Below are 17,483 nucleotides of genomic sequence, written 5' to 3'. Positions count from 1 at the left end.
CTATTACTATTGTTATATTATATAATGTTATTATTAAAAATCTGAGGATAAAATGTGAATTTATATTAATATTATTAAACCTAATGAAAATGTGTTAAATTATGGAGAAAAAAAATGTTTATGGTTAATATATAATTATTCTATCATAATATCTGTAATAATAATAATAATAATAATAGTAATAATAATAATAATAACAATAATGCATTTTGGTGTATAATCTGTTACACTAATGATAATAACTATTATTAATATTAATTAATATTAATATTAATATTATTATGCAAAGAATTGTTACATTTGTTTATGGGTAATATTTAATTATTCTATTAATTAATTGTACTGGAATTTTGTAATGATGCATTTTAGGGTTAATTATTATTATTAATTTTAATTATTAATAATAATTTTATTATTATTATTACAATAATATTACATTAATTCTGCAGTTCAAAATTATAACATTATATGATTATTTAATTCTTTGTAATTTATAATTGTTGTAATATTAATATTTAATTATATAGAAATGTTTAATAATGCATTTGTGTATAATAAATTATTATTATTATTATTATTATTATTATGGATAATCTTTACTTATTCCAATATAATTAGTTCTACAGTAATTTGTAATGATGGATTTTAGTGTGTAATAAAATTTATTTTTATTATTTTCTAATAATAATTAAAATAACATTACAATAATTCTACAGTTCAAAATATGAATTTAATATTTAAAATAAAATGTACAAATTAAAATAAATAATGAAAACAAATCAGTTTGTTTATGGTTAATTTATAATGGCTCTAATAGTTATATTTAATTATATAGAAATGTTTAATAATGTATATTAGTGTATATTAAATTACACTTATTTAATATAATAATCTTTAATGTTCTTTATTTTTAGATCTCTGCTTCGTTTGATACTAACGACCCATTCGGGATGGGTCAAACTCTGCCGCCTCTTCAGGTTCCTCAAGCCACCGTGGAGACCACCATCATTCCTCCGCTAAAAAAGCCTCCAAAGTGGGTGCGGAGGCCTGTAGGAGCATCCTTTGCTGTGAGTATCTCAAAAATACTGTCTGTACCAGGGTGTTATTAATTTATTAAAAATTTAACAATAAAATTTATTTTAAATATCAAAATCATACGTTAAATTCTATTAAAAAAAACACTAAATTGTATTGCTTATTATATGTAACGTAACAATATATGTGTGTTTATATGTGTATGTGTAGTATGGAATCTGTTTTTAATATGCTGTTTAATAATAAAATATTATTTTTATTGTTATATTTACTAACAAAAAAACATAAAAATGCTCATATGAAATTAATTTGAGAAATGCATGTATTATTATTATTATTATTATTATTATTATTATTATTATTCATTAATTAATTTTCTTTTCGGATTAGTCCCTTTATTAATCAGGGGTTACGACAGCGAAATGAATCGCCAACTTATACAGCATATGTTTTACGCAGTGGGGATGCCCTTCCAGCTGCAACCCTTCTCTTGGAAACACCCATACACTCTCATTCACACACATACACTACGGTCAATTTAGTGACCCAGCCGAGACTTGAACCAGCCACCTTCTTGCTGTGAGGCGACAATGCTACCCACTGCACCACCGTGACGCCCCTATTATTATTAGTTTTTTTTTATTATTGTTACTACTACTACCACCAAATAACACACAGATGTCATTTTATTGCTTATAATGTATAAATACATTTATTATTACTATTATAATTATTATTTTATATCATGTTTTAATGTGGTATTTAATAATATTTATTATAAAAACTGCCAAACAAACAAACATAAAGTACTTTTTTTATTGATTATATGATATATATTTAAATTTAATAATCTTATTTAATATTTCATATACATTTTTTAATATTTTATTGCAGGTAGTCACTTAGACAGCATTTTTAATTTTTCATATAGATTGACTTGTACTAAAATAACTGATAAATAATAATTAAAATACCAGCAGTGATGATGATAATAATAATAATAATAATAATGAGATAAAATTCACAAAATACACATACTAAACATATTAACAAAATTGTAAACTGAAACATGTTAAAATCAGTGCTGGGTAAGAATTAGCTGCGAATAATTGCATCCAAAGCAATAGTTTTGACTTAATATGTGTTATGCTGTGTATATTTAATATGTATATTTGAGAAAATATTTATTTATATTCATATATTTAAACATGTATATATGTGTGTGTATAATGAAATAAAATACAATATATAAATGTAAATATATATGTAACAAAATTGATTCGTATAGTTTTACTTCTATCTATATTCTATATAACACACACGCACACGCACACACACACACACACACACACACACACACACACACACACACACACACGTATATATTATGCCAAAACAAACTTTTATTTTGAATGCAGTTAATTATGATTAATCTTTGCCCAGCACTAATTAAAATATATATCAAAACATTCACATTCTGAATAAAGTCTCCAGCTGTGTCTCTGTGTTGTGTCTCCTTTAGTTCGGTGGCAAGCTGGTGACCTTTGAGAACCCTAAAGTGGCTCCGCCCCAGCAACAGCAGCCGGCCAATCCGCTGCCTCGACAGGTCCAGGTGAGTCAGGTTACCACGGAGACGGAGTTCCTCCAGCGCTCCACTGAGCTGCAGGTGGCGCTGCAGTCCGGGTCCTTCAGCAGCTTCTGCCACAGTAAAATCCAGAGCGCACCGACTGACGCCGAGCAGGACATCTGGAGGTTCCTCATGGTAAAACACACTTTCACATACAGTAATAAATTAAAATATATATATAATAAATGAACAATCAAAATTACAATACACATATATATTACTTGCCTGTTATTCATATTTTAGGATGTTTTTTATTTTTAGGATGATTTTTTTTCAGATTAATACAAATGTAAGAATTACTGCATTGATCAGGGGTCACCGATCTCGATCCTGGAGGGCTGGTGTGCCTGCAGGGTTTAGCCTCAACACACCTGCCTGAGTGTTTCAAGTATACCTAGTAAGACCTTGATTAGCTCGTTGGGGTGTGTTTGATTGGGGTTGGAGCTCAAATCTGCAGGACACCGGCCCTCCAGGAACAAGTGTGGTGACCCCTGGCGTATATCCTCAGCCTTTGCATGAGCTGTTTTACAGATATTAGTGTAAATGTTTGACTGATTGTCGTGTTTGTGTTTCTGTCACAGGTGAATTTTGAGGATGAAGCGCGTGTGAAGTTTTTGAGGCTTCTGGGCTTCAGTAAAGACGAGCTGCAGAGAAAGGTAGCAAAACACACAACTCTGAACATCCTCTTTCACACTGCACACAAAAAAATAATGTCTTGATGATGCTTTAAAAAAATACTGTTTATCCTGCATTACATTACCTGTCTATTTGTGTCAATGTGTGTGTCTAATAGGGATGTTTCACCTGACTCACGATTCGATACGATTCATGATGCTGAACTCACGTTTCATGATTTAGTCATGAGTTTTTGTACAAAACTAATTTAAGGTGAAGAGACCTTTCGTCTTTTCTTGATCTGATTTATTTGATCTGATTTGATTTTGTGGGACCAGAATTGGTTAAAAATATCAATGATTTAGGGGTGGGTATTGATTTGATTGAGAGAAATCCCAATTCTATTTTTATTAAAGTAGTAGATGAAAAGGAAATAATAGGTATTGTAAAGAAATGTAAAAATAAATCGTTCATGGATTGGAATAATATTGAAATGATTATAATTAAGAAACTGATTGAAGACACTGTAGAAACACTAACCTATATTTGCAATAGATCTTTCCAATCTGGTAAATTTCCAAATTAAATGAAAATTGCAAAGGGAATTTAAGATAAACAATATTTGACAAATTATAGGCCAGTTTCTATACTGTCTATATAGGCCAGTTTCTATACGGTCTATATAGGCCAGTTTCTATACTATCTATATAGGCCAGTTTCTATGCTGTCTATATAGGCCTGTTTCTATACGGTCTATATAGGCCAGTTTCTATGCTGTCTATATAGGCCTGTTTCTATACTGTCTATATAGGCCTGTTTCTATACTGTCTTTATAGGCCAGTTTCTATACTATCTATATAGGCCAGTTTCTATACTATCTATGTAGGCCAGTTTCTATACTATCTATATAGGCCAGTTTCTATACTATCTATATAGGCCAGTTTCTAAACTATCTATATAGGCCAGTGTCTATACTATCTATATAGGCCAGTTTCTATACTGTCTATATAGGCCAGTTTCTATACTGTCTATATAGGCCAGTTCCTATACTGTCTATATAGGCCAGTTCCTATACTGTCTATATAGGCCAGTTTCTATACTGTCTATATAGGCCTGTTTCTATACTGTCTATATAGGCCAGTTTCTATACTGTCTATATAGGCCAGTTTCTAAACTATCTATATAGGCCAGTTTCTATACTATCTATATAGGCCAGTTTCTATACTGTCTATATAGGCCAGTTTCTATACTGTCTATATAGGCCAGTTTCTATACTATCTATATAGGCCAGTTTCTATACTGTCTATATAGGCCTGTTTCTATACTGTCTATATAGGCCAGTTTCTATACTGTCTATATAGGCCAGTTTCTAAACTATCTATATAGGCCAGTTTCTATACTATCTATATAGGCCAGTTTCTATACTATCTATATAGGCCAGTTTCTATACTGTCTATATAGGCCAGTTTCTATACTGTCTATATAGGCCAGTTTCTATACTATCTATATAGGCCAGTTTCTAAACTATCTATATAGGCCAGTTTCTATACTATCTATATAGGCCAGTTTCTATACTGTCTATATAGGCCTGTTTCTATACTGTCTATATAGGCCAGTTTCTATACTGTCTATATAGGCCAGTTTCTATACTATCTATATAGGCCAGTTTCTATACTGTCTATATAGGCCTGTTTCTATACTGTCTATATAGGCCAGTTTCTATACTGTCTATATAGGCCAGTTTCTAAACTATCTATATAGGCCAGTTTCTATACTATCTATATAGGCCAGTTTCTATACTGTCTATATAGGCCAGTTTCTATACTGTCTATATAGGCCAGTTTCTATACTATCTATATAGGCCAGTTTCTAAACAATCTATATAGGCCAGTTTCTATACTATCTATATAGGCCAGTTTCTATACTGTCTATATAGGCCAGTTTCTATACTGTCTATATAGGCCAGTTCCTATACTGTCTATATAGGCCAGTTCCTATACTGTCTATATAGGCCAGTTTCTATACTGTCTATATAGGCCTGTTTCTATACTGTCTATATAGGCCAGTTTCTATACTGTCTATATAGGCCAGTTTCTATACTGTCTATATAGGCCAGTTTCTATACTGTCTATATAGGCCAGTTTCTATACTGTCTCTATAGGCCAGTTTCTATACTGTCTATATAGGCCAGTTTCTATACTGTCTCTATAGGCCAGTTTCTGTACTATCTATATCAGAATCAGAATCAGAATCAGAAAGAGCTTTATTGCCAGGTATGTTCACACATACGAGGAATTTGTTTTCGTGACAGAGCTTCTACAGTGCAACAGGATTACAGAGACAGGACAAAAAACAGATAATAAATATATTTTTTTAAAAATAGAAGTAAGTAGTGAGTGCAAATATACAGATTGACAAGTGTATGTACATGTTTATTACTATATACAACATTATATGTGCAGCTGTTATGTGCAAATTGGCATGTAAAGTGTGTTGTTAAATAAGTGTATATGTGTATAAAAGTGTATAGCAAGTAGTGATGTTGGTTCCGCAATTATTAAACTATATAGGCCAGTTTCTGTACTATCTATATAGGCCAGTTTCTGTACTATCTATATAGGCCAGTTTCTATACTGTCTATATAGGCCAGTTTCTATACTGTCTATATAGGCCCGTTTCTATACTGTCTATATAGGCCCGTTTCTATACTGTCTATATAGGCCAGTTTCTATACGGTCTATATAGGCCAGTTTCTATACGGTCTATATAGGCCAGTTTCTATACTATCTATATAGGCCAGTTTCTATACTATCTATATAGGCCAGTTTCTATACTATCTATATAGGCCAGTTTCTATACTGTCTATATAGGCCAGTTTCTATACTGTCTATATAGGCCAGTTTCTATACTATCTATATAGGCCAGTTTCTATACTATCTATATAGGCCAGTTTCTATACTGTCTATATAGGCCAGTTTCTATACTGTCTATATAGGCCAGTTCCTATACTGTCTATATAGGCCAGTTCCTATACTGTCTATATAGGCCAGTTTCTATACTGTCTATATAGGCCTGTTTCTATACTGTCTATATAGGCCAGTTTCTATACTGTCTATATAGGCCAGTTTCTATACTGTCTATATAGGCCAGTTTCTATACTGTCTATATAGGCCAGTTTCTATACTGTCTCTATAGGCCAGTTTCTATACTGTCTATATAGGCCAGTTTCTATACTGTCTCTATAGGCCAGTTTCTGTACTATCTATATCAGAATCAGAATCAGAATCAGAAAGAGCTTTATTGCCAGGTATGTTCACACATACGAGGAATTTGTTTTCGTGACAGAGCTTCTACAGTGCAACAGGATTACAGAGACAGGACAAAAAACAGATAATAAATATATTTTTTTAAAAATAGAAGTAAGTAGTGAGTGCAAATATACAGATTGACAAGTGTATGTACATGTTTATTACTATATACAACGTTATATGTGCAGCTGTTATGTGCAAATTGGCATGTAAAGTGTGTTGTTAAATAAGTGTATATGTGTATAAAAGTGTATAGCAAGTAGTGATGTTGGTTCCGCAATTATTAAACTATATAGGCCAGTTTCTGTACTATCTATATAGGCCAGTTTCTGTACTATCTATATAGGCCAGTTTCTATACTGTCTATATAGGCCAGTTTCTATACTGTCTATATAGGCCCGTTTCTATACTGTCTATATAGGCCCGTTTCTATACTGTCTATATAGGCCAGTTTCTATACGGTCTATATAGGCCAGTTTCTATACGGTCTATATAGGCCAGTTTCTATACTATCTATATAGGCCAGTTTCTATACTATCTATATAGGCCAGTTTCTATACGGTCTATATAGGCCAGTTACTATACGGTCTATATAGGCCAGTTTCTATACGGTCTATATAGGCCAGTTACTATACGGTCTATATAGGCCAGTTTCTATACGGTCTATATAGGCCAGTTTCTATACGGTCTATATAGGCCAGTTTCTATGCGGTCTATATAGGCCAGTTTCTATGCGGTCTATATAGGCCAGTTTCTATGCGGTCTATATAGGCCAGTTTCTATGCGGTCTATATAGGCCAGTTTCTATGCGGTCTATATAGGCCAGTTTCTATGCGGTCTATATAGGCCAGTTTCTATGCGGTCTATATAGGCCAGTTTCTATGCGGTCTATATAGGCCAGTTTCTATGCGGTCTATATAGGCCAGTTTCTATGCGGTCTATATAGGCCAGTTTCTATGCGGTCTATATAGGCCAGTTTCTATGCGGTCTATATAGGCCAGTTTCTATGCGGTCTATATAGGCCAGTTTCTATGCGGTCTATATAGGCCAGTTTCTATGCGGTCTATATAGGCCAGTTTCTATGCGGTCTATATAGGCCAGTTTCTATGCGGTCTATATAGGCCAGTTTCTATGCGGTCTATATAGGCCAGTTTCTATGCGGTCTATATAGGCCAGTTTCTATGCGGTCTATATAGGCCAGTTTCTATGCGGTCTATATAGGCCAGTTTCTATGCGGTCTATATAGGCCAGTTTCTATGCGGTCTATATAGGCCAGTTTCTATGCGGTCTATATGGGCCAGTTTCTGTACTCTCTTTGTTAGTTTCTAAAAACTCTTTTTTGACAGCCTTATAATTTCATAGAAATGCATAACCTTTTAGCTGATGAACAATATGGTTGCAGGAAAAATAGATCAACATCTCTGGCATTAACAGAAATTGAGGAAATGACTAATAAGCTAGATAAAAAGGAGAAGGTAGTTGGAATTTTTATAGATTTAAAGAAGGCATTTGATGCAATAAATCATAATATATTGGTAAATAAGTTAGAAAGGTATGGTATTAGAGGAGAAGCCTTGGACTGGATAAGCAGTTATTTAAAAAATAGGCAACAGTTCGTGGAAATTGGCAATCATAAATCATCATATCTAAATGTAAAGTGTGGCACACCACAAGGATCAGTTTTAGGTCCAATATTGTTTATAATTTACATTAATGATATGTGTAAGATATCAGAGTTGTTCAAGTGTATTTTATTTGCTGGTGATACAAGTATTTTTTGTTCTGGGCATAATTTACCAAAACTTATGGAGTTGATTAAAACAGAAATTAATAAATTGAAATTATGGTTTGACGTGAACAAATTGTCATTAAATATAAGTAAAACAAAGGTTATGGTATTTGGGAAATTAAAAAGTAGTTATAATATAGAGTTACATATTGATAATGAAGTTATAGAAAGAGTATATGCAGTTACATTTATTTGTGTTGTAGTGGATCATAACATAAGTTGGAAATATAAATAAATAATGTGATATCAAAATTAGTCAAAACTGTAGCAATAGTGTATAAAGCAAGATTTATCCTGGACAATAAATCAATGTATATATTATATAACACACTTATGATGCCATATATGAGTTATTGTGTTGAAATTTGGGGGAATACATATAAATCTAATTTAAGATCCGTATGTACACTGCATTCAACTGATACAACATGTGGGGTATTTGGAGCATACAGATCCTTTATTTATTAAATTAAAGATACTTCAGTTCAATGATTTGGTTCAATTTAAATCAGCACAATTCATGTTTAAAGCTAGGAATAAACTACTAACAAAATGCATGCAAACGTGTTTTGAAGAACGACGAGGGGGATATAATCTGAGAGAAGAACTACACTATAGGAGGTGGAAAACTAGAACAACTTTAAAAAGTTTGTGCATGTCTGACTGTGGTGTGAAACTATGGAACAGTCTAGATCTGACTCTCAAACAATGTCAGGATATTAATCAATTTAAAGAGTTGTGTAAATATATATTATTAAAGGAATATAATGATGAAGATGATTGAAGGATCAAATGAGAAAGTTCTGATTTTATTATGATGAAATATTAATTATTGGCTGTTTGCAGTATCTATGCATCGTTTTTTTCTTTGGGTCTGTTATAAAATGTAAAGGTACAAATGGAATCAAACATATAATGTCAAAGATGCCAAAAGGATGAAATATGTTTCATGTAAACAGTAGAGATCAGTACAGGAAGAAATAAGCTGAAGTAATAGACGAATGATGTATGTGGTAATGGGGTGGGAAAATATACGCTTGTGCTTCATCCTGCTCCATTTTCCACCATGTTGAAATGTATTTTTTGTTAATGATATTTTATGCATGATATTTTCTGTTCAAAAATAAATAAATCAAATCAAAAGTTCTTAAATATAATTAAATGTATTTTCTGCCATAACTACATTTGCTAATTAAAAAAGAATACAAACTAAAGACTGATTAATATAAACACACTAAAACTGTGACGGTGCTGGGATTTTACGGAAATATCAGCATAGTTATGCTTTCTGGCATAAGCTGAGGTCTTTACACATTAACAATGTGCCCTGCTGATGAACAAACTCTTTCACTGGGGACTGGGATGGCTGGTGTGGAGAGGAAAGCCTTTCCTAAAGCAGAGAGCAGCATGTTCAGAGGTGCTCAACAAGCCCTCTGCTCCAGGGGACTGGCCACTGTCATCAGATTAATAATACTTGTATAAGTAATTAGTATAATTATCAGCATGATACACTTAAGAAGACATAATCTTGAGCATTTGTAAATATTCAACAATAATAAGCAAATGATTAAAATATGCATGAACTAATGTGAAAAGCAGAGGGTAAACTAATCTAATGCCTGCTTCTGTAACAGAAGATTCTCTTTCAGTCTGAGAAACATCTTCACACTTTCGCTATGAAACACTGATGCAGCGTGTGATCTCTGTAGCTGCAAATCGTCCTGTTCGCCTGGTTTGGCTTATTAATAGTTGTTTTGCGTATAGACGTCTGTGTTTTTCACTGTGCTGACGGTTTATGCGCATCATATTCGTTGTTCTGTTAGTAAACGTCTTTTTGCAGTGCACACAGTTTGTTTTGTCTGGCGCACTTTACTGCTGTCATTTTATTCTGCCGCCTCAGCTCTTGTTCGCCGCTGATGTGCAGGTAAAGCGAGATTTACGTCACCTCTGTCCAAAACATGTATCGCGATTCGTTCAGCTTTTCTACCGGTTTGAATGGTCACATATCTGATTCGCTTTTCAGCTGGCTCACGGTGAATCGTCACATCCCTAGTGTCATATATGTGTGTTTTACATATTTATTGTCTATATTTGTGTACAGACTCTATTTAAATGTTTATTGTCTTTAAATTGTGGCATTTGCACTGTTTGGAGCCTGCACCTGTGGTTTGCATCATAGCACATGTGAGGCTGGTGATGTGACTATAAAAGATTCATGCATTCATCTTCTTTTCGGCTTAGTCCCTTTATTAATCTGGGGTCGCCACAGCGGAATGAACCGCCAACTTATCCAGCATATGTTTTACCCTGCGGATGCCCTTCCAGCTGCAACCCATCACTGGGAAACATCCATACACACTCATTCACACACACACTACGGACAATTTAGCCTACCCAATTCACCTGTACCGCATGTTTTGGGCTTGTGGGGGAAACCGGAGCACCCGGAGGAAACTCGCAGCAACAAAACATGCAAACTCCACATAGAACAGTAAACTAACCCAGCCGGGGCTTGACCCAGCGATTGTGCTACCCACTGCACCACCGTGCTGCCCACTAGAAAAGATATTTGACATTGTGTTGAACTGTTGTGTGTTTTCTGCAGATCTCTGCTTGTTTGGGAAGGAAACTTCAACCCAACGGTTTAGATGTGAACGATCTTGCTGAGAAGATGCAGACACTTTCAGATCAGGTGTGTTAAAACTCCAAACAACACATGTGTCAGACTGCATTAGCTCTGTTTCCATTCAAAGTTGTGAATTATATTTATGCACAAGCTGCAATATTACTTAAAATATCAGTGAGTAAAGCAGCATCTCCAGTCAATAATGCACAGTAGAGCATCACCTCCTCACCTCCTGCTGCTCCTGCACAGATATCACTGAGAGAAGTGGAGTAAGAGATTCTCCACTGTGGTGTTTGTTCTCCTCTAATAAATGAGCTGAGCCTCAGAAGACCAAACGCAATGAACACTGTGAACGCGGTGGCTTTTGGAGGCGTTAGATGGGAGCGCAGACAGATGCTCAAGACGGTTCTGGAGGGAATAATAATAGTAGAATAATACTGAAGCACTGTGATGACGGACTGAGGCCTTTTACTATCAGCACAACAACATTTCACATCTGACACGATGGAGAGCTGCAGACCAACATTAATGATGCAAACACCCTCACACACACATTTATATCTGATTAAACCAACATTAATGACACAAAGACCCTCACACACACACATTTATATCTGATTAAACCAACATTAATGACACAAAGACCCTCACACACACATTTATATCTGATTAAACCAACATTAATGACACAAAGACCCTCACACACACACATTTATATCTGATTAAACCAACATTAATGACACAAAGACCCTCACACACACATTTATATCTGATTAAACCAACATTAATGACACAAAGACCCTCACACACACATTTATACCTGATTAAACCAACATTAATGACACAAAGACCCTCACACACACACATTTATATCTGATCAAACCAACATTAATGACACAAAGACCCTCACACACACATTTATATCTGATTAAACCAACATTAATGACACAAACACCCTCACACACACATTTATATCTGATTAAACCAGCATTAATGACACAAAGACCCTCACACACACATTTATATCTGATCAGCATCTGTCAAAAACTAAACCACACTGATGAAGCACAGGAGTTTATTCACTAAGTGTATTTACAGCACAGTTCATGTGCATCATTTCTCAACAGATATAAAGTGTGTCCTATACAGTTGTATTTTATGTCCATCTTGGTGTTTTCATTATGCAATTTTTAAAGCAACACTCCAAATTGTGCATGAATATAGTTAGAGGGAAACATGGCTGTTGTTTAACCATCATTTAATTTCTCTTTGTATCAGAGAGCGGATGAGAGCGCTGGAGCTGCTGACGGTTTGCCCGGTCGTGAATCTCCTGCTGATTTCTTCAGTCAGCTACCGAAGAAAGAGAAAGACAAAGAGCCTTTCCAGATCCCCGTATCCTCAGGTGAACATTACATTTATTCATTTAACAGATGCTTTCATCTAAAGCAAAGTATAAAAGAAGTGTGTCAAATCATCAGAGAGCTGCAGTATGTAAATCATTAAAGGGTTAGTTCACTCAAATTACACTTCCATTATGTGCTCATCCTCAGGGCTTCATTCATTTTCATTCGGCTTAGTCCCTTTATTATTCAGGGGTCGCCACAGCAGAATGAACCGCCAACTTATCCACCATATGTTTTACACAGCGTATGCTCTTCCAGCTGCAACCCAGTACTGGGAAACACCCTACACACTCATTCACACACACACTTATACACTATGGCCAATTTAATCAATTCCCCTATAGTGCATGTGTTTGGACTGTGGGGGAAACCGGAGCACCCGGAGGAAACCCACGCTAACACGGGGAGAACATGCAAACTCCACACACCGCCGAGGCTCAAATCAGCGACCTTGCTGAACCATCCTCCTCAAGGCGTCATAGGTGTAAATGACTTTCTTCTTTCAGTCGAATCGAGTAATTTTTAAGCGCTCTTACATTTACATTGTCATTTAGTACACGGTTTAGTCCAAAGCGACTTGAATGTCAGCTCAATGTCCAGCTCAATGTCAGCAATGTCAACCGTCGGCTAATTTTTATCAGCAGTCCAGAAGTAGTCCGATGAATAGCATCCATACATAATAAACAGTGCCTCAGAAAATGATCCAAAATGAAAAATTCCTGCAACCACCATCATCTACTCTTTTTGAGGTGTATTTTTTTGTGCGTTAGCGCCACCTGATGGACCGGAGTGTGTGAGTGTGTGTTTCTTTTTCTTTTTTTAATATATAACGCTAATGCACCTCAAATAAAAAGGCTTAAAAAAAATCTTTTTATAAAACTGTAAAGTCCCTGTGAAGTTAAATCAAGTTGTTTTTTAGATGTTATTATCAGTATGTTAGTTTTAAGGATATCTATAAGGTAGCATGCTCAAAACAGACAGAATTCACATTTAGAAAATATAAACCTAAAATAACATTTATTAATTTTCCTTCAGCTTAATCCCTTATTAATCAGGGGTCTCCACAGTGGAATAAATTTCCAACTATTCCAGCATATGTTTTGCGTAGTGGATGCTTTTCCCGCTGCAACCCAGCACTGGGAAACACCCATTCACACTCCTACACTATGGTCAATTTAGTTCATCAGTTCCCCTATAGCGCATGTGTTTGGACTGTGGGGGAAACCGGAGCACCCGGAGGAAACCCACACCAACATGGGGAGAACATGCAAACTCCACACAGAAACGACAATTTGACCCAGCTGGAACTCAAACCAGTGACCTTCTTGCCCCTACCTATAAACATCCAAAGCTTATCATTTGTGTCTTCCACTCTTCAGTTTCTCATCAAATCTTTAGACCAATCAAATGCTCTGTAGTATCTGACATGCCCCGCCCCCTTCTGGCAGATTCAAAACAAAACCGTATAGGCTGTTATTATTTTAAGGGGGAGGAGCTACTATATGTCCCGCCCTCTCTGCATATTTCAGTAATTAAGACACATTAAACAAAAATAGACATTTTAAAGTATCTCACAGGACCTTTAAATATGAATATTTTGCTTACAAACTCGTATGGATTCACTGAAGGAGACTTTAAAAAGGCTTTAGGACTTTAAAAACACTTTAGGTGCATCCCAAATCGCATACGGATGCACTATTCTATGCCATTTTGTAGTATAAATAAGTAGTAAGTAGTGCGTTCACACTGAAAACTCATAACTCAAAATAATAAGTGCACTTAAAATATAAATTAAAATATTCAACTGTTAAAAATAAGTGTGTATTGATAGACACTTCACACACTCAACGACCGCAGCTTTGCTCACATAGCAGAAGGGGTGGAGCTTTTGGACACCAATGTTAGATTACTTTATTTATTTTGGATTGTGAAAGCAGAATTCTCCTAGGAGAGTGATTATAGCGCCTCCTGATGGTGAATGCGGTTATACTCATGGCAGGTATTATTTGTAGTGATGGGTTGTTCTTGAACGATTCGTTCATTTTGAACGAATCTTCAATGTTAAGCTGCGGTCACACTGGGCTTTGTGTGTGCGAAATTCTGTCGTACGGCGCTGCGAAAAGGGGCGGGATTAAACAAGATGATTAGACATTTAAAAAAGCGAGCGATTGCTCCATGTTTTAAATTTCTGTCCAGAGACATCCTGTTTTGATCCTCGATTGGTCTCACGCAATCAAGGGATGCGATTTTCGCTGGTCAGAGTTCACCAAGCTTGACGCATTCGCGTGCGTATGAATGGAAGTCTATGGCAGGAAAAGCCCAGTGTGACCGCAGCATTACTCGGGAACTACGAGTCCTCTCAGGGAGTGATTTGTTCATCTGCGCGTTCATTTCAAGCCTTTTGAGTCGTTCATCGCGGAAAGGCAGAAGCCAATCATTTGCATTTAGAGCCTGAAAGAGAATTGATCCGTTCACCTCTCGAGTCCTCTATCGGGTTTGAGTCATTCGTTCATCAAGGGCCAATCATATGCGTTTAGAGCCGGAAAGAGATTTGATCGTTCACCTCTCGAGTCCTCTATCGGGTTTGAGTCATTCGTTCATTACGGGCCAATCATATGCATTTAGAGCCGGAAAGAGATTTGATCCGTTCACCTCTCGAGTCCTCTATCGGGTTTGAGTCATTCGTTCATCATGGGCCAATCATAAGCATTTAGAGCCGGAAAGAGATTTGATCCGTTCACCTCTCGAGTCCTCTATCGGGTTTGAGTCATTCGTTCATCATGGGCCAATCATAAGCATTTAGAGCCTGAAAGAGAATTGATCCGTTCACCTCTCGAGTCCTCTATCGGGTTTGAGTCATTCGTTCATTACGGGCCAATCATATGCATTTAGAGCCTGAAAGAGATTTGATCCGTTCACCTCTCGAGTCCTCTGGCTTGAGTCATTCTATCACGTGATGATTGAACGACTCAAGAACCAGAGGACTCGAAAGGTGAACTAATCATCATGGCTCCTATCGGCTCAGACTGTACGTTGGTTTAGATTATATGTGACTGTTAGTGTAACGTGAATGAACCACTGACATTTGAAGACACGAAGACGTGAGCTGAGCAAAGAGACAAAAATACCTTCATAGACAAAAGAGCAGGTAAACATTGAATTATTATTTTCTTCTTATAGTATTCCAGTGTTTCCCAACCCTGTTCCTGAAGGCACACCAACAGTACACATTTTCAACCTCTTCCTAATCAAACACACCTGGATCAACTCATCAGAACATCAGAAGAGACTCCAACACCTGAAGTTAGTGGGTCAGAAAAGGGAAACATCTAAAATGTGTACTGTTGGTGTGCCTCCAGGAACAGGGTTGGGAAACACTGTAGTATTCTATATATGACTTATTTGTCGTGTGATCAACCTTTTGGGCTTGTTGTAGATGTGTTTGGAAGCAATTCATAATATTTTGGCAAATTGAACCAAATGAACAAAATGACTCGAGAAAAGATTCGTTCATCTCGATGAACGAGGCTCAAAGATCCGAGTCAGTAAAATGATCCGAACTTCCCATTACTAATTATTTGGTACTTTGGTCATTCATTTCACTGATTTGGCGACCGTCAATCGTCATCAGGGAAATGGTTTGAATTTCCGCTTGGTGAAAAAAACATTCGTGCTCCATTTGGGATGACACTACATACACACACTATGCTGTTGAGTGTGTAAGTGTATAGTGTGCCATTTGGTAAATAATCAGTTTTCACTCTTTTATGAACTAACCCTTTAATATATCAAGATCAGATCATATCCAGAGAGTCATATGAACAGAGAAGTGCTGTTGTGTGCAGATACAGACGGTTTGATCAGTCAGGCGCTGTTAGTGGGAAACTTTGAGGGTGCTGTGGACCTGTGTCTGAATGACGGTCGGTTCGCGGAGGCTATTCTTCTGTCCATCAGCGGAGGAGAAGAACTGCTGAAGAAAACCCAGCAGAGATACCTGCAGCGCCAGACCAACAGCATCTCCATGGTGAGCACGCATTACTGATAACATCACATTTCAGCATTTAATCATTTAATCACATTATTAAAATTATACTTTTTACACACACACACACACACACACACACACACACACACACACACACACACACACACACACACACACACACACATAGACGTCCTTTTCAAAAAATTAGCATATTGTGACAAAGTTCATTATTTTCTGTAATGTACTGATAAACATTAGACTTTCATATATTTTCGATTCATTACACACAACTGAAGTAGTTTCAAGCCTTTTACTGTTTTAATATTGATGATTTTGGCATACAGCTCATGAAAACCCAAAATTCCTATCTCAAAAAATTAGCATATTTCATCCGACCAATAAAAGAAAATAGTTTTTAATACAAAAAAAGTCAACCTTCAAATAATTATGCACTCAATACTTGGTCGGGAATCCTTTTGCAGAAATGACTGCTTCAGTGTGGCGTGGCATGGAGGCAATCAGCCTGTGGCACTGCTGAGGTGTTATGGAGGCCTTCGATAGCGGCCTTATCCAGAGTGTTAGGTCTTGCGTCTCTTAACTTTCTCTTCCCAATATCCCACAGATTCTCTATGGGGTTCAGGTCAGGAGAGTTGGCAGGCCGATTGAGCACAGTAATACCATGGTCAGTAAACCATTTACCAGTGGTTTTGGCACTGTGAGCAGGTGCCAGGTCGTGCTGAAAAAGGAAATCTTCATCTCCATAAAGCTTGCCCTCGATAAAACACAGTGGACCAACACCAGCAACTGACATGGCATCCCAGACCATCACTGACTGTGGGTACTTGATACTGGACTTCAGGCTTTTTGGCATTTCCCTCTCCCCAGTCTTCCTCCAGACTCTGGCGCCTCGATTTCAGAATGGCATGCAAAATTTGCTTTCGTCCGAAAAAAGCACTTTGGACCACTGAGCAACAGTCTAGTGCTGCTTCTCTGTAGCCCAAGTTAGGCACTTCTGCTGCTGTTTCTGGTTCAAAAGTGGCTTCAATGCGGCATTCACTGGTTCAGAGGTAGCATATGAAAGGCGATGATCGACGC

General features: G+C 36.3%; 1 protein-coding gene across 2 annotated transcripts in view; it reads left to right on the top strand.

Annotated features, from left to right (window-relative positions):
• sec31b (SEC31 homolog B, COPII coat complex component) overlaps positions 1-17,483 on the top strand; it is a 62,237-nt gene that overhangs the window by 18,887 nt on the left and 25,867 nt on the right. For both annotated transcript variants that reach the window (XM_056468930.1, XM_056468929.1), the window contains exons 10-15: positions 915-1,067; positions 2,558-2,797; positions 3,244-3,318; positions 10,980-11,066; positions 12,279-12,402; positions 16,249-16,427. In XM_056468930.1, coding sequence (XP_056324905.1) covers positions 915-1,067; positions 2,558-2,797; positions 3,244-3,318; positions 10,980-11,066; positions 12,279-12,402; positions 16,249-16,427 — 858 coding nt within the window. The remainder of the gene's footprint in view (positions 1-914; positions 1,068-2,557; positions 2,798-3,243; positions 3,319-10,979; positions 11,067-12,278; positions 12,403-16,248; positions 16,428-17,483) is intronic.

Source organism: Danio aesculapii, chromosome 12, assembly GCF_903798145.1.
Source record: "Danio aesculapii chromosome 12, fDanAes4.1, whole genome shotgun sequence".
In the NCBI taxonomy this organism is placed as follows: Eukaryota; Metazoa; Chordata; class Actinopteri; order Cypriniformes; family Danionidae; genus Danio; species Danio aesculapii.
Note: the sequence above shows the minus strand (reverse complement) of the source record. Positions and strands in the feature narration are given on the sequence as shown.